General features: G+C 43.0%; 1 protein-coding gene and 1 non-coding gene across 7 annotated transcripts in view; both read right to left on the bottom strand.

Moving 5' to 3' along the window:
• Myo16 (myosin XVI) overlaps nucleotides 1-25,482 on the bottom strand; it is a 509,596-nt gene that overhangs the window by 397,714 nt on the left and 86,400 nt on the right. The window contains exon 1 of one of the 6 annotated variants that reach the window (XM_031339014.1): nucleotides 3,559-3,895. The exons of 3 other annotated variants lie outside the window; for them this stretch is intronic. In XM_031339014.1, coding sequence (XP_031194874.1) covers nucleotides 3,559-3,586 — 28 coding nt within the window. In that variant the 5' untranslated portion in view covers nucleotides 3,587-3,895. Of the gene's footprint in view, nucleotides 1-3,558; nucleotides 3,896-25,482 lie in introns of those variants that run through there. 2 more of the 6 variants (XM_031339013.1, XM_031339018.1) reach the window with 2 other exon arrangements.
• On the bottom strand, nucleotides 7,152-7,258 carry LOC116071559. The gene has a single exon (XR_004110970.1). It is a non-coding gene; the product is annotated as a U6 spliceosomal RNA (small nuclear RNA).

Genomic DNA, 25,482 nt, shown 5'->3' with positions numbered 1-25,482 from the left:
ACCAACTGATCATCTACAATCCCACCAACTGGTCACCCCACCAACTGATCACTCCAATACCCCACCAACTGATCACCCCAACATCCCCATCAACTGGTCACCCTATCACCACCACCAATTGATCACTCAGCACCCCATCACCATTTCCAAGACAAACAAGCAAGGAAATCACACTCAATATTAGCCACTTGTTCTGTAAGGGAAACAGAGTAACGGGGACAAAGAGCTGTGTGGCTTCAATTACTGACCCCAGGTATGGTTTGGGGAATGGTTTAGGGGCCAGTGACAATAACAGGCCAGGGCTCTGTGAAGCAGAGAACAGGAGCATCTCTGCCCAGAGGATCCCAGACAGTAAGGTAAGTGTTCAGCAGGGAGAAGTGTAGGGCAGGAACTTGGTAGAGGGTCACTGTGAACAAAGGGTGGGGCAGTAGGAAAGTGGCCTTGTTCTACATGGACACATTTAGCTCAGACTGGGCTGCTTTGATGAGTCAGTATCCTGTAGAACATTCACCTTTGTCCTACCGCAGATGGGGATGTCTTTAGTGCTCATGCTCAGAGAGGGACTGACCAGGAGAAAGTCGCAGGGAGTGACTGCCAGTTTGGCCCTAGATGTGAGACAGGAGTAGCACATGGAGCATGCTTCTGCTCCTTTCAGTTAAGGATAAAGCAGGAGTCTAGGTAGCTACTTATGTTTTAGTAAACCGGTGGTCTGTGTTCGCCAAATCCACTTCTTCCTACTTCTAGTCATGTGACCAAGCACAATGAACATCCTCCTGACCCTGGATCGAGGCACAGCACAGGATGTACCCATCTGAAGCACCTTTCCCACTGGAGGCTCCCTCATTACCAGCATTTCTCCTAGAGGTCATCTAAAACTTTCCTGCCAACCCTATCTCTGCAAAAAGAATTTTGTTCTAGTTTTAGACATGTAAGCTGTATTGGGTATGCAAAGTGAGATCCATTCTCACGCTGAAGAGAACTTAGGTAGAGAAAACTATGAAACTACCTCCCTGAATATCTGCTCACACTGCCTGGTAGGTTTCTTTTTCTGATGGTAAAAACATAACCACTCTGACAGTGTTTTGTTTTCTCTTAAGACTAATTATGTGTTTGTTTGCATGTCTATGTGTGGGTGCCTGCAGAAGCCAGAAGAGAATGTCAGATCCCCTGGAGGGGGAGGCATAGGCAGGTCTAAGACTCTTGAAGAAGGGGCTGGGGACCAAATATGGGTTCTTTGAAAGAGTGATAAATACTTTTAACCACCAAGTTCTTCCTAGTCCACTAACTACAGTATTGAAAATAGCAGACAACCTACCTTCAGATTGAGGAGAGGTCTTCCAGATTGCATGGCTTACCATTAAACTGAAGACTCCCCTAGGTGATTGAGGGGTCTCCTTGAGCAAGAATTACTGGCAACCCAACCCTCTGCCCAATGGCCTCCATGTGAGGTACTGAGGTAAGGCAGGCAAAACTTCCTGTTTCTGCCCAGGAATCTGTTCACTTCTCTCACCATACCTTGACTTTGAAGGTGAACACAGTTGGGAAAGAATGCAAAGGAAGTCATAGAGGAGGGTGTGTTTGTGTGTTTATGTGTGTATGTTGGGGGGGAGACGCTTCAGATGTAAAGCCCACAAAGTCATAGAGGAGGGTGTATTTGTGTGTTTGTGTGTGTGTGTGTGTGTGTGTGAGACATTTCAGATGTAATGTCCACACTAAGAACTGTGACCATATAAATAAAATCTCCTCACTGCTCGCCATATTGTAGTCATTTCAAAGCCCTAAAACCCACAATTCTGTGACAGAAGACATTCCTTGGTGGCTTCAGCCACCGGGAAACCCAGCTTCTAAAATCCACAGTGAGGCTGGAACTGGAGGGCAGTCCCACTTTATCATTAATAGCTCAGGAAATAGGTAGATGGTAAGCAAGCGCTTCCTAATTACTTTGGTGAATTCATTGGGAATGCTTTCCCCAAGCATTTGAAACATTTTCATCAATGACCATGATTAATTCATTAAATTTATAAACTATGCTCTCATCTCTTATGGTGACCAATGGTAAGACTTGCCTGAAGCATTCCATTCCTTGTACCCACAGCCTCTTTCAAGGGTCTGAGATTCTAGTCAATCATACACTTAATGGAGTTGAGAGGAGGCAGGAGAAGGTAGCCTCAGGTAATGCCTGGCCACGACCAGGTCTTCAGTACTCCAACCCACGGAGCTCCTGCCCACCCTCCAAGGCTACACCCCACTGGGAAATGCTCATCTTCTGGACTGAGCCAGAGTTCCCTGAAATGATGCAGAGGGATTGGGGAATTCCCTCTGCAAAAGCCAGACAGGAACATGACAGCACCCTACCGGTGCAGTACAACGTGAGTGACTGTCTGAAACCCAGCCAGGGTGCTGCACAATGTGTGTTACCGGGTCAGTCACATTGAGATTTAGGGGGTTAAGCCAAAGATGGCTCCACGTTTCAAACATACTGCAATCTCACAATGTTTATCAGTTAAAGAGTTAATTTCCAAATACCCAAGCTGTTCCATCTCTCTTGGCTCTAGAAATCAGGCTTCTGAACTGTGTATTTCTGTTTTAAGAATTGCGGGCGATCCCTCTCTTGTCTATTACCCAATAAAAAATAAGAGCAAGACAACTATTTTCTTTTCAAACATATTTTTTCCAGTCTCCTTTAGGACAAAATTCAAGAGCCATTTAAACCATGTCCCTCTGACAAAGGTACTTAGTTACCATTGGCATGTCCTTGTCAGCAAACTCACAATCTTACCAGAAATCTGCCCCCCAGCAGAGCAGCCCATCCCTTTAAGATCATGATAGAAATGTGCAGAAGTTTCCAAAAGTGCTATCGGAGAAGTGAGTTCTATCCAGCAAGCTGGTTTTGCTAGCAATATGTCCTCTCAACACTTGTCACTATCAGAGAAGGTTTAGGTGCAAGTAGTGTCTAGCTGGGAGCACACTGCTGCAATCCCAATATTAAGGAAAGCCATTGAAGAGCTGCTGGCTGGCTAGTCTGCACCATTTGAGCACTGGTGCAGAGCCTGGGTGCAGTGCCTGGGTACACTCTCTGCAAGGTGAACGGCACAAGGACAAAAGTTCCCAGCCAAGGACAACGTGAGAAAGACTGGGAAGGAAAGTCCGGAACGATACCGCACCAGCAAAGCTTGAGAGATCCATCATGAAATCGCTCCAGCCCCAGGCATGGAAGTTGTACAAACATCACTCAAATACCTGAATAGTGTAGAAATCCTTAAACAACTTTTGTTTATTTACTTCTTTTTTTTCTCTATTTCTGGTATCCCACGTATCTTTTTTTTTTAAATACAGCATTTTAAAGATTTTTCACACTACAACATTTAGATAAAAAGAGAATTATTTTAGAATCTGACATGAAATGGATCATGCCTGACAACTGCCCTTCACAGTCACCAATGCGTTTTAACTGTCTGGATGCCAAACACCAGAACACCTGCCTTAATTCTGACATATGTTTAAAATAACACTTCAAGAGACAAACGTTCACACACACAGGTCAGCAAGCCTACTTACAGTACTTGATAAAATGATACTGAGACATTGTCCCTTCTCAGGCTCGAATCCTGCCGTGGATCCCAGCATTCTCTTCAGCTATGACTGTTGTCTCCAGGAAATGCATAATTTAGGGTCCCCGCTCAGGTAACGGTGCACCTCGGAATGCATTACTGAACAGAGGCTCCCCTTCATGATCTTGCAGAGAGCATCAACTCATTTTCATTCAGCAGCTGGAGTTCAGAGCAGCCCCCGGGGTGGGTCTGAGCCACTGCCCACTGCCGCTGCACGTGCTATCCCGGCGCCCTTGATTGACACATTCCAGCGCCACAGTCCTGGGAAGGGTCTTCTCTAATTGGGGCTCACGTGCGTGCGGCTACAGCCTGCTACTAGCGTGGAGGTGTGCTGCAGTGCGGCTCTCCCTCCTGGTCCTGCCTGCTAATGGCTTCTCAATAGCTTTCAAAATGCAGAAGACTACACTGATGAGTGGGCAGGAGGGAGGTGCTGCACAAGGCATCCAGGATCTCGCCGGAGCTCCGGTGCACTGGCCTGCAGGACTGAATTCTAAGCTGGTGGCCAAGCTCCTTATTTTTAGTTGCCACCAGTTGCTATGCCTGAATACGAAATGGACAGCAGGAGCTGAAAATAGCCCCCTCTTAAGATGCGGATGCTTTGATCTGCCTCTAGCCAGGAAGCATTCCCACAAGGGATCCTTTTGGTTATCTATGCAGAATACAAAATTTAAATTACCCACAGAAATGTGTTGATTTGCACAGCTTTAAAATTTAGGATTTTGCTACCTCTGCAAATTGCAATGAATTAAACTGCACAACCTAAGCCAGAGAATAAAGTTTGCCTGGGTTGCAGTCAGCAGGAAACACATGGTCTCCCAGACTCTATTGCAATGCAGATAAATATCATATTTTAATAGCTAGTTAGCCAGAAAGAGTCATAAGTAAGTCACTTACAAATGAGAATGTGCAAGTGGTTACTTTTTAAATTAATGCATTTTTATCTTTAACAATATTTTTATTTATTCTTTGAGAATTTCATGCAATATATTTCGATCATATTCTTCTCCTTCCCCCAACTTGCCACGAGCACAAATTTATGCTCTTTCTTTCTTTCTTTTTTTTTTTTTTTTTTGGTTTTTCAAGACAGGGTTTCTCTGTGTAGCCCTGGCTGTCTTGGAACTCACTCTGTAGACCAGGCTGGCCTCAAACTCAGAAATATGCCTGCCTCTGCCTCCCAAGTGCTGGGATTAAAGGCGTGCACCACCACCGCCCGGCTAATGCTCTTTCTTTAAAAAAAAAAAAAAAAAAAAAAGGAAAAAAGAAATGGAGCTCAATTTGTGTTGGTTAACCACTCTTGAATATGGGGTCTTCAACCTGGAGCATGGTTGATATACTCAGTGTCACACCCTTACAGAAAACTGATTTTAACTTTCCCAGTTTAATTTGAGTTACCATATAGTATGTGGGACAATACTATAGCTGGACATCATATGACACCAAAGATAAGTCCAGTATCAGGAATGGGTTATATCTTCTTGGCTCATTGGTCAACAGTTTCCCTTAGATCAATACCATTACAGGGTGTTGTCAATGTTATGGGTTGCCTTCCACAACCTGAAGGTAAGGCCCTATGGCTGAAGATGGCACCTGCTTATGTCCTACAACATGGAGAGTTCAACCTGGTACTCATCTGGAAGCTTCACCCGACTGGGCTAGTGTATTGGAAGGCGCTGTACACTTTGTCAGAGGAAAGAGGTAATGTTCACTCTCATCCAGCTATGGACTCTGCAAGCTACAGTGAAGACCCGGCTGCAAGGTGTATTTTTGTGATAATCTTCTTTGAAAGTGTAGTCAAAATCGGTTTCCTAGTTGAAGGCATTGAGAATGTAAAAATGGACCAAATGGTATACAAGTTTACACCATTCTGTTGTGGAGCATAAACCCTAGGCTCCCTAGTAAATAAAACTTAGTGAGTCTGCCTTTATTAAGTAAGATTACAAAAGGCAAGTCTGTATAGGGAGGGTCATGGATGCACTTCAAAGCACAGGCTCACAAACACACTGCGTCACATTTCCCATCAAAGTTCAAATTCAGATTCTACCACTTTCCAGAGTTCCAATTTAGAAAGAGTTGTACCTCCTCTTTATGGATAGAAAGTGAGGCACCTAACCTCTGTATATGGTTAGAAATGAGCTGTAAAACTTTTGGCTAGATTTTTGGTGTTTGAAATGACTACTAGAATTTACAAGAAGGAAGATATTTTACTATGCATCAAATGACCTTGTCCACACTTTAGTTCACTTTCATAAGAATTAGGAAGGAGACTTCAGCTTTCTCTTAAAGAACGGATTCTTCATTATCCATCCATTCAACAATTCTAGCACCCCTAGCACCTGTAACAGGGCTAGGTGATTTTCAGGAATAAAGATATCTCTTTAAAATGTCTGAAATGCAGTATTTATTGTTAAATTTAGAGTATCTTATTTTAAAACATTCTCTGGGTTGTTTTCAATGTTCCAGGAAGACGGTAGACAACTGTGTATACCTCTTACTGACTGTAAAGTGCAAGGCCCCTTCCTCTTAAATCAGTGCATGTCTCCATTTGCACAGTGATTCTGCATTCACTGCAATTGTGTCCAGTCTCTTAAGGGAACTTTCTGCCACCCAGAGAGCCCCCCCCCTCTTTTTAACACAGTGACAGACAGACAATGGGCTGGCTGCATTCCTTCCTGTACATGAATTTCTAGTGTCTGTATTTGCATGCCTCTGAAAGCACACAATCAGCCTGTATCTTATGACAACTGAGTTCTATGGTGCATGGTTCACTCCTTAAAATGAAAGAAGACGTTACTGAAAGTGTAATTGACTAGTCCATAGTGATCTATTTTAAATAACTTAAACCCACCCCTGGTTTAAGAAATCTGACCAAAGTATGTCCCAGTCCTTAAGGTGCTCACTTGGTAAAATTCAGATTCCCAGCAATCCAGTGCATCACAGTGTATGGGAAGCAACAGGACTTGGGATGTGGGCCTGGAAATACTAGACACAGTCACTCTGAGGAAACAGAGAGGACCAGGGATGTGGGCCTGGAAATACTAGACACGGTCACTCTGAGGAAACAACAGGACTGGGGATGTGGGCCTGGAAATACTACACACAGCCACTCTGAGGAAACAACAGGACTGGGGATGTGGGCCTGGAAATACTAGACACAGCCACTCTGAGGAAACAGAGAGGACCGGGGATGTGGGCCTGGAAATATTAGACACGGTCACTCTGAGGAAACAGAGATGAGTACAAACAGTGTGAAGATGCCTCACTCTGCTTCATATGTATGAGCTGTGTGTATAAGAACTGTACTTTACATATGCTGCACATACCCATGAGCTGTTCATGAGATGTGTATGAACTACCTCAACAAACTGCACACAAACCATATATAACATGTACATAAACCAAGCATGACATGTGTTTGACATGCACATGTCTCTTTCACACACTTCTATTTCATAGGGTTGTCTTATATTTGACATTTGAACTCATTACTATGGGGATATATGTAGAGCCAAAAAGATATATATATATATATATATTTTTAAAAAAAATATAGAACACTTCACAAATTTGTGTGTCATCCTTGCACAGGGGCCATGCTAATCTTCTCTATATTGTTCCAATTTTAGTATATGTGCTGCCAAAGCGAGCACCAAAAAGATATATTTTTATTTTCCCATCACTACCAAACAAGAGCTAGTTCTTTATTCAAGTGTGAATATGGTGGGAACATAGATTGGACTCCATTAACTTTCATAAAATGGAACAAAGGATGATTTAAATTTTATTACATTTCTTGAAATTTATCTCTTCTGTGAAGCCCAGCTCTGGTAGGGATTACACAGACCACATCATAGCTCTTGGAATCACATATTTTATGGATAATATCAGATTTGATGGTAGCAGTAAGGCAGAACTGACACTGGAATGGATACATTTCCTAGAAACTCATTTACGTTATGGAATTGGTCATTAAGCACAACATTAAATACATGCATTTGGAAGGAGGAGTTGTTTTCCATTGCCAGAAAACTTTACAACTAATAAAGCAGTTATTTTATTATTTTGCAGCATTTTTATGACACCCTATTGTTATCTGTGAAGATGTCAAGAATATTTCAGAAAGCACCATTCATTTGTTATGCATCAAACAACTGCTCACTGTTCACACTATTTCTTATATAAACTCATTCTGCTTTTTTTCTTTTAAATGTAATCATTAATTGCACCAGACAATTTTCAAGTAAGCTAGATTATTCCCCAACTTAAACATCTGAAAAGCACTCAACAATATACACTTGTTCAGGAGCTGTATTTACTCTGTCCCAGGTCAGACACATCATTACAGTTCTATTTAGAATCCAAGGTACACGCCCACAAGATGGGATCCAGTCTTTCAATCTTTTGATAGATGGTTTCTAATCTAACAGTTCATGGATTTTCATATAATATCCAACGGTGGGATTAAAGACTGAAGCCCTCAATAATCATAACTTGTGTGCTTAGTCAGTGTGACGGTCCACTTCATTGTCACCTTGGCGTGGTGTAGATAAACTTAGGAGACACAACTGCAAATACCTTTTAAGGCACTTCCGGAGCATAGTTTAACTGAGAAGGGAAGACTCACTTTGAATAGGAATGCTGCCATAATGTGGAGTAAAAGGGAAAAGGAGGTAAACTGAAGACCAGCATCCCGTTCTCCTCGGCTTAATGTCGATGCATGCGACCAGTGTCTCCAGCCTCTGCATCCCGTTCTCCTCGGCTTAATGTCTATGCATGCGACCAGTGTCTCCAGCCTCTGCTGACATAGCTGAGCAGTGCTGCCGCCAGGCCCTTCCCGCCATGACGGATTATAGCCTCTCATCCCCAAGCTAAGGCATCCCTTCCTCTCTTAAGTTTCTTTTGTCTAAGGAATAGGAAAACTCACTATTCAGCAGGCTACAGCACTACCACCACCAAATGAAGACATGAACTGCACACAACTGGCCTCCCCATACTGCAAACCAAAACTCTGAGGCAGGGGCATCTTGTCTCAACTCCAGAAACAGACTGTGGCTTCACACGTTGATAATGAAATGTGAGGACCTGGAACAAATGTGTCGCACACCACCATTACCAAGATATCTGAGAAATGCATGTTTAAGCCGCCTATCACCTGCATCAAAAGCTTCTGGTTGGGTGGGGTCCTGAGCTTGCCTGCAATCATGGCTTCAGTCAAGGCTCAAGCTTGTTCCTTAATATATATATACACATATAAGCATGTTATACAGGTGCTTTGAGGAGGACATGGGGCCCAGGTACTTGGTGGGTGTTCTTGTTGCTCTCCCTGGGCGTATGATCACACACATGCCTCTTGAGTCTTTTTCCTCTAATGGAAGTGAAATGTTTTGCATCTTCTCAAGTATCTAGGCAGAACATTTCTAAGGCATTTTTTCCACTTAAATTTCTAAACAAACTTTGAAATCACTGTAGCATGTGTGTTAGAATTAACCAAGAGAAACATTCCCACCTTCCCACTCACTAAAGTTTGAATTGACCCCACATGTGCTTATCCTATAGTAAGTTAGATTGGAGTAGCGCCAGTGTATATCAGTGCCTGTGTGTGCATGCATGTGCATGAGCGAAGAGTCTCTAGATGTACTTTACTCAATTCTGAGAAAAACAAACAAACAAAGATCCAATTGTCTGTTTACTGAAAATAATACATATTTTCCTAAAAGAAGATAAATTTTGAAGTAGTTATATATAGAAATGTCTTTATATTTCTCAACTGATAGATATTGAACTATAGAATTTACATATCTGTTTATTCATATATATACACATACATATACACCTGTGTACATACACACACACACACACACACACACTTACTGTGGGAACCTGGCTGGCCTCAGCTGTTTCTTTGTCTCCAGGTGCTGGAATCCCAGGGACACGCCATTGCACCTGGCTAGTCATGCCTTTTCTATTAGTTTAATTTAATTAACTAAGTTTACTTAACCATGCACTTTCCATACACACAAATCTACTTGTTCAATTTCTACAAATCCTTCAGATTTATATTAAGCCCATTTAACCTACATGTGCATTAGGTTAAATTCGTCTCAGGGTTCCAGGAATCCTGTATTTATTTATTTTTCCCTTGGATCAATCAACTCAGTGTTTCAATACAGTGCTTTGTTTGTTTTTTGGGTATCACATGGAATCATCTTTCCTGCTAGGTATTAATTGAAGCTAAAACCTTGAGTTTTCCTTATTCTCAAAAAAAGCTAAACTATCACTAAACACCCAGGTCACAGGGAAAGAGTCACAAGAACTGGATGGAACCAGCTTCTTCTAGGGTATGCAATTGGAGGCCTTGGGGTGTATTGCTGAAGGCAGGTGACAGGACACTTGGTCCCATGGGATTTGTAGCTGTCAAGAGCTACAAATCTTTAAGAAGATGGGTGAGAAAGAAAGTCCGCTTCATCAGGGGAACAACCATAAAGCCAGCGGACCTAGCTTATCTGACTTTAACACTGGGGAGGAAGTTTGCTCACAGGGAGGTTGAGGGCCAGTTTAACTTTTAAATGAGTTCCCCAGCTGCAGATTCCCCCATGGGCTACCCTGGATGAAGTGTGGACTCTAAGGAGGTCCCCAAAATGTAACAGTATTTTAAAGACCTAGAAAAAACATCTGAACTTGAAATCCATATTTAACTGTTTTCTTAAAGTGCAAAGCTTTTTATATTAGCCACCATGACTGGTAGGGTCTTGGTCCTTAGAACTCAGTGGTGGGATTAGTTCTTAGTGGGACTTAATGCTCCATATGTAGCATGGTTCTTTCTGTCTATGTTGTGGGGTCAGTAGGTCAATGAGCATGACAATCTTGATTGATTGTGTGGAAAACCAGCCCTGGAAGACAAGATGGTGTTTTACCTTGAGACGTGATTGGGCCAGAGAATGTCTGTCTCCCTGTCTTCCTCTCCTCTTCTCTCCTCCCACCTCAGTGCGTAGATTGGTGTGCCAGCCACCTGCAAAGGCTTGCAGTCTTCTGAGCTTCAGTTGAACCGTCCACACAGGGCAGTGTCTGGATTTCCATGTGTTGCTCTGTAAGGAGTAGCCTCCTCTACAGCAAGGCAGGAATGCTGTTTCCCAGTTCCTGATCCATGAGCTGAGCTTTGTGTCTTCTTTTAGTCTCCCTTTACTTGGTTCTACTTTCTCCTCCCTCTGCTCCCCTACCTACTTCTCCTCACCTCTTTCCCTCTCTACTTAAAGCCTAAGATGTTTTAAAAATGTTAGAGATAAACAATGGTCATGTGTTAATCCTGCCTGCACCAGGGAAGCCTGACTATGTGCCATAAAGGAAAAGCAATTCCATTGTGCTGGGCATTTTTATAAGTACATCTTAAGTACCCACTCAGTTAACCCTCATAATAGAGTGAAACAGAGACTATTATTGCTCATTAGTTTGTAATAGATGAGGAACAGAAGCTTGAAGTCTAAGCAACATATGTGAGTATTCAGGCATGGAATAGCAAGAGCAGATCACCATGAAGTTCCCATCACAGGGGCCATATTGTCCATGAAGGAGTCCTGCATCCCCCTCATTAGCTAATGCCATTTTTAAAGTAACTTTTGGATATTATATGTCTCATGTGCTGTAACTGCTGGAAACCAATTCTGTCTGCCAGGTTCATTATTGCCTTGTTTCCTCTTTTACCACCCTCCTTCCCCTACTGTGTCTGGTGAACCCCAATCCTTCCTATTATATGTAGAGAGACAAGACAAAAACATGGATACGGAAAAGACACAGGAAAGAAGATGATCATAGACAGTAGGACAACCAGGATTCAAGAGTAGAAGGAAGACGGACAACATCTGTCCCCTTCCTGCTTCTTTCTTCTGTGATTAGGTTGGTGGTGCTAGCTTTCCATTTGCTGGGCCTGGTATTATATCCTAAATTACATACATGCATACATACATGCATACACACATACATACATACATGCACACACATACATGCATGCATACATATATGTATACACATGCATACATACAGCGAATGGACAGACTAGGTGGGTTTCTGAAATGCTGATACCGTGATGTTTACTTTGCCATCTTTGAGTGGCTATCAGAGTGGACAGTGCAGCAGAGCCAGCCCACCTTGAATATTGCGACATGGAGTGTCAGGCCATCACAAATATAGAGAGAAAGGAAGTGTTGATAGATTTATAAATGGGCTCAGCATGGTGCTGACCACCTTTAGATTCAGCTCAGAAGGCAGAAGCAGAAGGATCTCCGTTTTAGGCCACCCTTGTCTACATACAGAGTTCCAGGCTAGCCAGAGCTTTCATATTGAGATCCCATCTCAAACAACAACAAAAAGACTTAGAGACAGGAAGTAAGACTAAGTAAGGAAATATCAGTAAATGTTTATGTACGGGATTTCAATGTGTGCAGATGAATGGGGTTTGACCCCTATCTAATAATTGTAAATAATAATATTTTTTCAGAATATTACTATGACTATTAACACTTATGTCTAAGCTATTTGTATTAGATTTACTTCTCCCATACCTCCATGGAGGCCACAGATACAATATCTTCAAACCCCACTCACAGGTGTTAATTAAGTGTTTCAAAGAAGAATAATTGTAAAGGCTGTGAAGAAAATCTCCCTGAATTAAAAATCTCACCTGGACCTAAGGGGAGATATTCTTAGAGCGTTACATTTATGATCTGGTTCAGCTGTGTGAAGTTCAAGATTTATGGTAGCAGAAAAAAATATATAGATTATTGGCATAAAAGAAGTCACAAGGGAAGCTCCAAGAACAAAGAAACTGTCTTGTCTTTTGATCTTAGAGGTGAGAACTGGTTGAAATATATGAGATGAAGATTTGTTGAGCTGTGTTGCCACATTCCTGCACTGTATACAATGCACGTCATTGTTTTGGTGTGTGTCGGGGAGGGGTAGGAAAGCATCTATACCAAGTGTTGTGAAGGGTCTTCTTCCTCAGGTGGTCATCATCTTATTGTTTGAGGCAAGGCCTCTCACTGAACATGGAGGTCATGAGTTGGTCTAGACTGCCGGGCCCAGAAACTCCAAAGATGCTCCTGTCTTCTCCTACCCAGCACTGGGACTACAGGTATATGCCACAGGCCTGGCTTTTATAACATGGTCAGTTGAGATGGGACTCCATAGACTTGTGATTGCATGACACTTTGAGGAATGGGAAATCTCCCCAGCCTCCAACATGAATTACTTTTAGTGTTATAAAATATGATATCCTCAAGTAGCAGCAACTGACCGAGAAAAACTCTCAAAGATGTAAGAGATAGGTGGCTTGAGGGTATCAGTTTCTCCACATTCTTTCGTTCACTTGCAGATGCACATACATGAAGACAGAGATTCCCAGGAATGATAAATAAGCTACTATAAGTCATATGGCCAGTGGAAGAGTTGAACAAATGCACATTCAACAAGCAGGCATACAGAGGTGGGAGAAAGCACTGCTGTCAGTGGGAATATCCTAGCAAGGGTACTATGCATCCACAGGGATCCTGAACATCTACATTGCAGGCAAGAAACAGCTACAACAGGAATTGTGGAGACAGGCAGGATTTGACCATGAATGGCACGATCTGTGTAGTCTAGAATTTAACTGCCTAGTCCAGCTTTCTGGGGGCATACCTACAAACTATGCAGGGGGTCCAGAGATTGTCAAAAGCCCCCCTGTCTGAAATACGAGGGCAATTCTTGTAGCGGATGAGTATCACCTATCAGTAAAATGGTGGAGATTATGAATGCTCATCTTGAGATGAGGTAGCCAGCTAGGAAGCAACATGAAAGCTCTCATTTTAGTTCAAGCTGAAGATAGTGTGGCCTTGAAACCATTACAGTGCTAAGGATGGAGCCAAATGATGGCCTTGAGTGTTCTATGATGGAGGAATAGGATATGTTGTGAGAAAAGAAAAGAGAAAGTATGTATCTTTGTTAGTTGTCCTTGATATCATCTAGAATCTTTTGAGAAGAGAAACCTCAATTGAGAAAATGCCCCCATCACTTTGGCCTGTAGGCAAGCCTGTTGGGCATTTTCTTTATTCTTGATTGATGGGGAAGGGCCCAGCTTGCTGTGAGTGGGGGTAGGCCTGGAAGGTGGCCCTGAATTGAGTAAGAATGTGGGCTGAGTGAACAATGAGGGGTAAGCCAGTGAACAGCTCTACTCTGTGGCTTCTCCAGTTCCTGACTCCAGGATCCTATTTTGAGTTTCTTCTCTGACTTCCCTCAATGATGAAGCAAACCTGAGAGTTGTAAGGTAAAACAAACCCTTTCTTCCTCAAACTGCTTTGTTCATGGTGTTTTACCACAATAGGAATCCTCACTATGATAGTCTGGTCACTGAGGTTTGAAGAGGTTCAGATGGGATGAGGTCACCCACTGGCTCAGAGTGGAAGAGGAGGAAGTTGGGAAAACAGCAAATTGTTCTTTAGGCATGTCACCATGATACCTAGACAGCATGCAGGACAGATGCAGAATAGACTAAAAAGTGAGTAACAGGGACTTAGGATAGAATAAAAAGTGAGCAACAGGGACTTAGAAAGCCTTGTCCTCGGGTCTCCAAAGGATCTCCATCTGCCACTGTGGTGATTGCACACAGGACCCTGCTGCGTCTCTCTAATGTTGAAGAAATTGCTGGATGTCTTGGAAACGTTTTCTTGATTTCCTTTTATGTTCTTTTAAGATGGTGTACCATGAGACAGAGTGTTATGCACAGAATTACAACTACAGCACAGTACAGCTCAGAGCCACCTCTCTCAATGGCTTTTGACTCAAGGAAAATGCTCCAGCATTAACAACAAGAAAACAACAGGAACTGCAATAGGAAAGCTATACTCACAGGTTAACACTTGAATACCTCTTTCCATCCCTAAGGTCTTGGAGACCTTGCTAAAATCATCATCTCACCTAAATCTAAAGGATATGTAGAAGGAAAAGAAGAATTAGCAACAGAGAATGCTTGAGTCCCTGTGGTCCATGGACCTGCACCAATGGTGCACCAGTCTCTGAGGCAGGCTTAGCACAATGAGGTCTTCCATACTTGTGATCCTGAGCATCTATGCTCTAAGTAACCAAAAACTGGATGATAAGGTTCATTCAAACTGCTGTGAGAGAAAAATGGAAGGAACAGAGTTGTTGAGCAAGGGAGTTGAGAGGGAAGAGTTGAGCCTGCACAGGGAGGATTGGGGTTGCTTCTCATACTGCCGGACAAGCATTGCAAGGGTGAGTTCCTTGAGTCTCCACTGCTCTTAAGGGTGAAGACAGCACAGCTGATGGACATTTTGACTCAACAGTTCATAGACACTACAGCTATGAATATGGCAACAGGTACTTAAGCTATGGGTGGAAAGGTATGCCAGCAAAAATCAATTACCCAGTTCCCAAGATGGAGATCACACAGGCATACCAATCAGACACAGGGCAAAGACCAAGGCAGAGAGGGAAGAAGGGGCTTTCATATTTCTCAACAAACTTCATCTATTCACAGGAGCATACATTCCTGTTGGCTACTGTGTATCATTTTAGTTATGGGAATTTGTTCTCCACCAATCTTTGCACATAGACAAGTCATTATTAACCCTTCACATTCTAGCACAAGGTTGCTTAATCAGTAAATGGCTTATCTGTATAAAGTGCACAATTAAAGTTCAAGTTTAATTAACAGTTTCACTCTACACAGCATTTTTCCTTTCTTCCTATCTTGTTCTTGACCACATGCTATTTGGACATAGTGAAAGTGATGACCAGACCTGAACACCTCCCTTCTGTCTGCTGCTTCTCTTGCTTGAGCTTTTGATGAATCCTGAAAACTTCATCAAGGGAATAAGAAATTCATAAACTATTGTAAAGCTGAGACCGCTTTGAGTTTTGAGTGAGAAGTATTGACATTAGGTCCTGGACAGACAACCTCACTGGTAAAGACAGTGAGGACAGTGCCCTGGACCTGATCCTTCCAGGACTCATCAGCAATGGCTAAGAGAGGCTAACAGCACAATACAGACAACACCTTCCAGCCTCCTCGGTGACCAAGCATGCAACATAGAGCTGCAGTTGGAATGTCTAGGACAGACTTGGTCACACTGAGCTCAGAATACACACGCTGTTCCAAGTGATTACAAACTAGTTTTGTTACTTAGACATAAAACGTAGGGAATGAACAACCTTTGTTTTCAATATTGATCACATACACTACCTTCAATTGAAGTTTTCACTCAACTTACGTGGTTCCTGAAGGACCCCCCTCCACATGGAAAACGGCTTCTAAAGCTGACTTGGATGAGATGATCAAAATATGTGCTTTGCTGGTCATACTAGGGCACCCTAATCCCCAGTGCCTGAGAGGTAGAGTCAGGCAGATCATTCTGAATTCAAGGCTAGCCTAGTCTACATAGTCAGTTGCAGGCCAGCTAGGGCTACATAGTAAAACTGATTCAAGTATTTTTTTTTTTAATTGTATGCATTGCGTCATCAAGTAACTGTCCTGGCGGAAGGTAGGCAGCCATGTACAACATCAGCTAAAGAGCAAGCACACTCACAAGCAAGAAACAAGAACACAGAGCAATTCATTACATTTCACAGCCCAGAGGATGTCTTGGAACTGAGCAAGGAAGACAAAGGAAGCATTTTTCCTTGCAAAGCAAGACAGCCAGGACTAAAGTTCATGTGCTCCCCACTGGATTGGACTGACTGGGCTGCAGACAGAGAGCGGTGGACGAGGCTGTGTACGCTCTACACTCTACCGACGTGGCATTCTCCCATCTGCTTCAGTATCTTTGGATTCCCGAGCTCTGGTTCATGAGTCTTACAATGTACGGCTGCTTGCATTTCGACTTTCCCAGACAATATTTCTGTTTCATCCACTTTGCGACTGGAATCAATGCCACTTCTCTTTAAGGTGATATGAGAGTTTCTGGGTGTGTTATATTTTCCTATTTCCTTTAATGGGTGAGCATTGGCACTGCTTCCATATTTTTGGCTTTTATCTTTGATCTGTTTTGCTATCATGAATATACCAAATGCTGCTGTGAATGCTACCACACATGCTTCTGTACCGGAATATACTCTCTATTCTGCCACCTCCATCTGCAAGAGATGACATTTTGGTCCTACGATAACTTTACATTTAATATTTTGCAGAACTGATAAACTCCTTCCAAAGTGTGTGTACCATTTTACCACAATCCCACCAGCACTGAGGTTCAAATCTCTTTTGTCCCTAACAGTACCTGCTGTTCTCTAACTTTTTTGGTCTTTAAGCTTATGGCAAACATTCAGTGTCCTCTTATTTTTCATTAGCCTTTCCTTAATTATTTAGGCTTTGAGTGTGTATGTGTGTGTGTGTGTGTGTGTGTGTGTGTGTGTGTGTGTGTGTTCACGTGCATGCTTTTCATTATTTCTCCTGTAAGTACAGGTTTGCTGGGTTCTCCAGCCTTCATAAGGGCTTTGTTATTGTTAGGTTATAAGAACACCTTATCCTGGAGAAGTGCTTGTGCTCTGGGGGTCTTGACAGTTACTCACAGGAAACATAACAGTTTGGGTTCTGGCACAGTTGGGTGGATTGGTGTTCATTTGTGTTTCTCCTATTGGTGTCAGATATTAAATCTTTGCCTAATCCCAGATCACAGAGAAGTGCTCCTCTCCACAGGAAGACTCTGATGGCTTTGGCACTTTAGCTCCATGATCTGTCTGGGGTGAGACTTCATTCCTGTGTGCACAACCTCCTGCTTTCCCAGGACTCATTGTTTCAAAGACTCGTCTTTCCCCATTGAGCAGTTTCAGAGCCTCTCGAGAACAGCTGACTGACCACAACTGAAGGGTTATTTCTGGACTGTCTCTTATTCTCCATTAATTTGTATATCTAGTCTAAAGCTGGTGCCACACTGTCTTGACTTACTGTGGTTTTGTAGCAGTTTTGGAATTGTGACATCTTCTTCCTTTGTTTTTCTTTTCTTTTTATAATTGCCTTGTCTAGTGTGGACACTTTATACTTACATATTTACCTTAAGCTCAGATCATAAATTTCTAAAAAAAATAAAAATAAAAATAAAATCCCACTGCATCCTTAAGAGAGAGCGCACTTGTTCTCTGGATCAGTTCAGGGACCACCACCTTTTATGCAATACACAGCCATTCAATCCATGAATAAAGAATGCTTTTGTTATTTAAGACTTCCTTAACGTCTTCAACAGTATTTTCTTGTTTTAAAGGTACAAAATTTGTGTTTCTTTCATCGAAAGTTTTTATAAGTAGTTGACTATATCGGATGCTATTTGTAAACACAGTGGTTCCTTAAATTGACTTGTGATTGTTCAATGCTAGTTACAGAAATGTGTATTCTGTCATTGGTCATATACCTGGTAAGGTTAGATACTCATTTTCAGTTCCTGTGTGTGTGCGTAGGTGTCTGTGTGTATATGTATGTGTGTATGTATGTGTATATGGCTGTCGCTGTGTATGTGTCTGTGTGTATGTGTTTATATATGTGTATATGCGTACGTGTGTATGTATGTGTGTGTGTGTGTCACAGAGAGAGAGAGAGAGAGAGAGAGAGAGAGAGAGAGAGAGAGAGAGATCACACTATCTGAGGATAGACCTTTTCCTTTTCTTAGTTTCTAATCTGCATCCTCTTTGTTTTTTTTTTTCCTTCTAAAGTGCTCTTGCTAGTAGCCCAGGAATCTGTGAACCGCTGTGGTGAGGGTGGTCCTGTCAGATTCTGGTCTTAGAAGCAAAGATTCACCAGGTAAAAGTGTCATTTTTTCTAAATGTCTTTTTAAAAATATAAATGGGTTAAATTTACCATGTTTTATTATTCTTTGAGGGTGACAGCATGCCTTTTGTGTCTTTTTACATTAACCCAGTCTACTGAATTAATTGATTTTTATAAGTTGAACCAATATTACAGTCTGGGTAAATCTGATGAATAAACCCTTTCAAATTTCTCTACATGTGACTTACTAGCATGTTGTTTAATACCTGCATCCTCATTGACTTCTGCCAGCCTCCTAGAGTGCCATCCTTGTGTTTGGGATGCTGTAACAAACAGGGCACTTGGAGGGCTCAGTGCCCGACCTGCCAACTGTGATGCTCCAGTTTAAAGGTTTCTTTGTTTTTAATTTTTTTCCAAAGTGACAGAAACAAAACCCAAGGCATGGAAACCAGTTGGATGTCAAGAACGGAAAACAGGGAAAAAGTCAAGATGAGTTTTGGAATGTGTCAAGCATATTGAGAAACGAGGACACATTGAGATGAAGTCTCTCTCATTTGCATACATCCAATGCTTGCTCAAGGAGAATGTCACATCCAGAAAGATTATGTAGATTTCCACAGACACACAAATGTGCCCTACTATCTTCAGGAAGAGCTAAAAACAATTATTTTAATGAATTTGATTAAACTTTCAGAACATTGATTCAGACATCTGTGTTGCTTCTTGACCTACACAGGTACTTACTGCAGATCTACCTGTCCAGGCCATAGGCATCATTTTACAACTGCAGCCATTGCCGGGTGGCTTCACAACCTTCCCAGGCTGTGTACTGTTTTTCTGTTTCACAGTCACTATGTAAGAATAACCCCCTCCCCATCCTGCCATTCTCTGCAAGCTGTGCTCTGGTGCGGCTCACAGACGAAGCTCACACAAGTACTAGCCCTTCTCAGTTCCTTCCTCACTTAACAGGTCAAGCTCAGTAAGAGAAGCAGGAGCATTTATCAGGTGCCAGCCTTCATCCTTGTTGATGTCCAGCCTGAGGAGGAGAGTGGGGTGCCACGTTAGCTCCCTAGCCCACTCTTCCTTGGGCCTCACACCCAACACTCAGAAATCCTTTCTCCGAGCATCCTCCTGTATTTTGGGGACCACCTGGGCACCCACAACTTTATCTCCTCCTAGTGTTTGCTTGAGTACCTCCTGTGAACTCCATTTTAATAAAGACCAGTGCAGTATTTGACCCATGCTCAATATTATTAATAAAATGGCCTTCAGTTAATATTTTCGAAATGCAAGTGTCTCTCCAAAGACCACAGAGCCTAGCTACACAGATCTACACACTAGTACTCTATTCTAAGAGAATGTTATGTTTGTTTGCAAGGGTCACCTTCAAGAGCATGCGCTGGAAGCAGATAACACTCCTGAACACAGCCAGCATGCTGTCCTGTGCCTTCCTTCATGTCTTGAGCATCCCTTCTGTTTTCAACATTCATTTCCTCACTGGGCATGCTCACAATGGGACTGAAAGAAGCAGTGGTCATAGCAAGGGTTAAGAAGAATTGGCTGAATGTGCAGTCAGGACGACATCATGTCAGTGTCCTATAAAGGGAGCATCCAACAGACTAATGTGTCTGTGAGAGCACACTTATGATAATGTACAAGGAAGGAAAGGAGAGATCTATTTGTGGGCATGTTATCTTCCTCAATGCAGCCCACCTGCACTTGAGTCTAAAATTTAAGAAGTTGGCAGAGTTATTTCTTCCATGTTCTTGGTCATTTTTAGCAATAAATGTGCCTCATGCCACAGTTTGGAGATGTGGTTTTAATTCCAGGGCTTCTGTTTGTAGTTGGGAAGATGGTGAGTCGCTTAGTAAGTTGTTTTCTCTAAGCATCAACAAACCCAAAAGCACTCTTCCCATTGTGTGAGAAGGAAGCTGTATGCTTGGAAAGTGTGAGGTTTTATGGAGGATGGAGTAGCAGACGGGACGTTTGGACCCACCACACGGCAAACCTGATATATCTTTTCTGCAGTTCCTAATTACTAACTGTATTCCTGGACAAGCCCCAACATTATTTATTCTGGTTTTATGTTCTTTAAATGGCCTTTGTGAAAGCAAAACCTCCTTACATGTGAGACTCTATGGACTGTAGTATTCAGATTTTACAAGGCTCTTGGTGAGGCAGATGGCAAAACGTAAAGTTGTTCTGACTTTAAATTGAACCAAATCCAACACTGGCTACATGTCAGTTTTTGATAGTTCTAAATCCATTTCTGCCTCATTTCCTTCAGAGTGGCTTCCCTTTAAAACTTTGCTAAATGATTAATTTTATTCACCGAGTGGGCGATGTCCTAAATCCTTTTATTTGCCTCCTCCCTATGATGGAACAAGGCTGGAACAATAGACAAAGCATCGCCTGCCTTAGGCTGTGGAGGCTGCGTGCGGGAAGGGCCTCCGTTTTACATTGCCATGGGCACCTGGGGGTAGAGTGCTCAATCTTGACATGACACTTCTTCCAGATAGAGACAATTTTTTCCAAAGTGATATATGTAGTACGTAATAGATATCTTTAATTTTTAAAGTTCATATTAGAATCCATCACTTAACTTATTATGGCTTTTGTGTGTATGGACAACCTCACTGACTCCTGTCCTCTCTTCCATTAAAGTGACTCAACTGAGTTTTTTATGGATGTGTCTGGAAATTAACTTCAAGGAGTCTCCCCTTTGTCTGGAGGAGAAAGAGTGCTGTCTTAAAGGCAAGGTGGCTGTGCAGACAAAAATAAAAAGTCTTACAGGTTTTCTAGCATCCTTTGATTCACCCCTATTGGTGCTGTTTGCTTGGCTCTCCTCTGTCCCAAGGTCACCGCTTCCTTGTCAGAATGGCTCTGGGCCTTTTGCTTATCAGAGCCTCTGCCAGTTCCAACAATGAAAGGAAGACCAGAGCAGAGCAAACAGAAAGCCTGGATTTACGGTGCGCCGCAAAGCAGCGTGGCTGAGATTCAGAGGCCCACAGCCTTCATGCTCAGCCCCAGGTAGCGCCTCCGCACATGTGGGAAGGGCACCTTGGAAGGCCTTGCTCTGTACGTGTGGCCATGAGCTTCCACTGGTCCTCATTGTAATTTTCAACAAAAGAAGAAAAGCTGGCAGTGGGAGGGGTGGGGATGACAGAAGTCACCCTACCCCACCAAATATACAAAACCCCAGAGAGTTTGGAGTGCAGTCCGAGCACAGAATTTGAGTGTAGTGTAATTACCAGAAGAATGTCCAAGAGAGGAAATGGCATGTGGTGGCTAAAACTGATTGTCAACCTGACATAACTTACAGTCAGTGGAAGGAAACCTCTGTGAGGCAGTTTCTAGATTGCCTTACGTGGTAAGAAGAGCCACCCTAATGTGGGTGATCCCATCCCCATGGGTTGAATAAAAGGAGAAACACCACCTGAGTGACTGCGATTCATCTCTCTGTGTCCATGACTGGATACAACCTGTCCAGATACCTCCCAATATCACACCTTTCCAACCACGGTGGACAGCACCCTAAAACCATGACCCCAATCAGCCTTTCCTTAATTTGATTTTGTCACAGCAATGAGAATAACTGGTACACAGGTGCAGCTGGTGGACTTTAATGAAGTTGGGTCGTTCGTGTGAACCAACACAGAGTTGGTCTAGTATCACACAGTTAACAAAGGTGAGAAACTCTCAAGCCCAGATGCTAGACTATGAAGTCCTTTCTGAATGGTCTTTTATTTAGTCCTCACCAAATCCCTCCGAATTAGACTCTATCCTAAGCCCATCTTATCTGCAGAGAGTCAATACCCAGAGACTGTCCCAGAGGACCAGAGAGCATGCATCACCTACAGGAACTTCCACAGAGTCACAGTGAACGAGTCACCCACATAACTTCCTACTTCTCCCTACAGGTCATGACCCTGTGTTCATTTAAAGCACACAGGGATCTAACTGTGCATGCTGCTTCTTCCTGGTCTAATCTGCTTAAGGGTGGAGTGCCATTTCCTGAAACTTTAACACCACAGCGCCCTTCTGGGCAGGCATCTAGTGGCAGGCCAACACTTTCTCATGGAGGGTGGGAGTCTCTGAGGCCTGTTTGAATCAGAAAAAGATTTGCAGCAAGTTTAGCTTAGCTTCCCTACAAATAGGAAAGAAAGCAAACAGCATACATCTAGACTGCATATGTAGCATCATGTGACATCTCACTCTTTTTACATTTTAAGTGGTTTCTGGAAAAGTGGTATTCCCATCCTACAAAAACAGCCTAATTTTGGCTTGGGCTGTGCTCACTTTAAGTCCTCTGATCCCCCCCTAGTGTTCTTGGCTGGATATTGCACTTCCTCATTTCAAATGAGGCTCTTGAAAAGTGCTTCTTCACCAGTAGGTGCCCTGATCCACTGAGCTTGTCATTCTCGACCTTCATAATGTGCAATCCTTTCACAGTTCTTCATGTTTCGGTGATCCAACCATAAAAGCATTTTCATTGCTACTCCACAAGTGTAATTTTGCCATTGCTATGAGTCATCATGTCCATATCTGTGTTTCCAGAGGGTCTTAGGTGACCTCGGTGAAAGAATCATTGGATCTCCAAAGAGTCGAGACCTACAGGCTGTGAACTCCTGCACTAAGCACACACTGCAATGAGCACCATGACAGGCTAGCCTACCTGGCTATGAACAAAACAAGTGTGGGTCTTTCCTTTGGAGACCCTGGTCTCCACTGACAGCACAGGGACCATCTGTCAGCCAGGCGTGTCAGGTTCCTCTGCTCCCCTGCAGTCTAGTCCTCTCACTGAGCCCGGGGTCCTCACTCTGGGCAGTGCTCACCCTGCTTTTTTTTGCTAAGAATCCCAGGAATGACCAGAAGGACAGAAAGAAAGCACCCAGGGTGTACTCAAAAAGAAGGAGAAAGCTCTGTCCTAGTGACCATTTCACAGCTTGTGTGGGAGAGGGGCTTAGCCGGCTGACTGAGGAATAAGGTGTCGAGGAAAACAGATGGGAGTGAGGGACTGGGATGGCAGACTGAGTCCTTTCAGTGCTCTCTGGTGAAGGAAAGGGACTCAAACTGGTTTGCAGCCCAAGAATGAAGTCTTGAAACATTGTTTACAAAGTGGACAAATGGGACCAGAGACATAGCAGTGCCATTCAGTAGCATAAAGAGAAGCTGAGAACATTGTGAAGACTCCTGTGAGGATAAGGAAGTGTGAGTGAAAATAAGGAAGAGAGGGAAAGGAGTCACTTAATTTTAGGTGGGAGGGAGCACTCCATTACAGGTGGGAGGGAGCACCCAAGACAGCCTGGGATGGATGTGTGTGATGGATGTGTTGGTGAGGGAGCACATGAGGAAGATTATTCACAGATGCACCCTGGAACCACCTCACCAGCTGTGTGGGAGTAAACAGGAGGAGGTTAGAAGTCAACTCAAGTAGGAGGTGTTAATACTCACTAACAGTCATATGAGTCCTTCGGTAAATACAGGGTTGTGTGTGAACATTGCTGCAGAAGGCTTTTCTGTCTAAATCAGGAACAAGAACACTCTAAACCAACCCCAGAATCTAAAATCAGAGTTTGCAGGAATCTGAAAAGCTGAAAGTGATAATTACCCATCACCAGAGTCACCCTGCTCTCAGCAGGGAAGAGATCCCCACTGGCTGACATTCGGGCTGGCTGTTTATAAGACTGTCCTTAGCCCTTCTGAGATTACAGGAGGGAAAGCAGGGAGGGAAAGCATTCATAGAAACATTCCTGGGGAGAGACAGATGAGAAAGGCAAGGCCAAGAGACACAGAAGAGTCAGTAGTTAAAACCCCACAGAACAGGAAGGCATTGGTGAGCAGATGCACGTGCCCTTGTATTACTGACGTTGAAGACCTTGAAACCATGGAGTTCATCCTCCACAAAGTTTCAGAAACACAGTGCAGGTGTATTATGTTTTTTCTTTCCAAACAACACCACCAATATAAATTCTGAGATCATCCATCTGCACTGTAAAGTATTAATAGCTAGGGGAGATTTTGTTGTTGTTATCAAGTAGATTGTTTTTACATAGACCAAGGTAAATTAATAGGACAATTCCTTTGAAAACAAAGTCATATTCTTGATATTCATACCTAAATTTAGCTCCCAAAAGTAATTCTTATAAAGGATTCCATATTTAGGCTATAATCCAGTCTTGAAAAAAAAAGAAGAAGAAGTAGATCCTCTCAGCCTCCAAGTGAGGGCAGTGGATCAGCAACCGTCTCTGCCACTTCCCTGCAAGTGGAGAGCCTGCCTTCAGGGAGTACTTTAACCCAGGGACTCAGGTGAGATCCGCCATTTTCTCTCCAGTGACTTTCTAAGGCAGGAAGAGCGGGGAGGCACAGGACTCACAAGTTGTGCAAGGCGACAGGGACAGGATCCTCTCAGCCTCCGAGAGACAGCAGTGGATCTACAACCCTCTCTGCCCCTTCCCTGCTATCAGAGAGCCTGCCTTCAGGGAGTGCTTTAACCCAGGGACTCAGGACTCAGGACGGGCAACTCATCCACAGCCATCTGCATCCAGGATTTACCAGAGGAGAGCTGATCTCCCAGAAGTACTGACACAGGCTTACAGACCCACGGGAGGAACAAGCTCTAGTCAGAGACAGCAAGAACATCTAACACCAGAGATCAACAGATGGCAAAAGGCAAATGCAAGAATCCTACCAACAGAAACCAAGACTACTGGGCTTCATCAGAACCTACTACTCCCACCACAGCAAATCCTGGATATCCCAAAACACCGGAAAAACAAGATTTGGATCTAAAATAATATCTCACAATGGTGCTAAAGGAATTTAAGAAGGACATGAATAACTCCCTTAAATAAATACAGGAAAACACAGGTAAGGAGGTACAAGCCCTTAAAGAAGAAACAAAAAAATTCCATAAAGAATTACAGGAGATCATGAGTAAACAAGTAGAAGCTCTTAAAGGGGAAACACAAAAATCCCTTAAGGAATTACAGGAAAACACAAACAAACAGGTGAAGGAATTGAGCAAAAAAGTCCAGGACCTAAAAATGAAAGTAGAAACAATTTAAGAAATCACAAAGAGAGACAACTCTAGAGTTAGAAATCTTAGGAAAGAAGTCAGGAAACATAGAT

This window comes from Mastomys coucha, unplaced genomic scaffold (genome assembly GCF_008632895.1).
Source record: "Mastomys coucha isolate ucsf_1 unplaced genomic scaffold, UCSF_Mcou_1 pScaffold22, whole genome shotgun sequence".
NCBI classification, from domain to species: Eukaryota; Metazoa; Chordata; class Mammalia; order Rodentia; family Muridae; genus Mastomys; species Mastomys coucha.
Note: the sequence above shows the minus strand (reverse complement) of the source record. Positions and strands in the feature narration are given on the sequence as shown.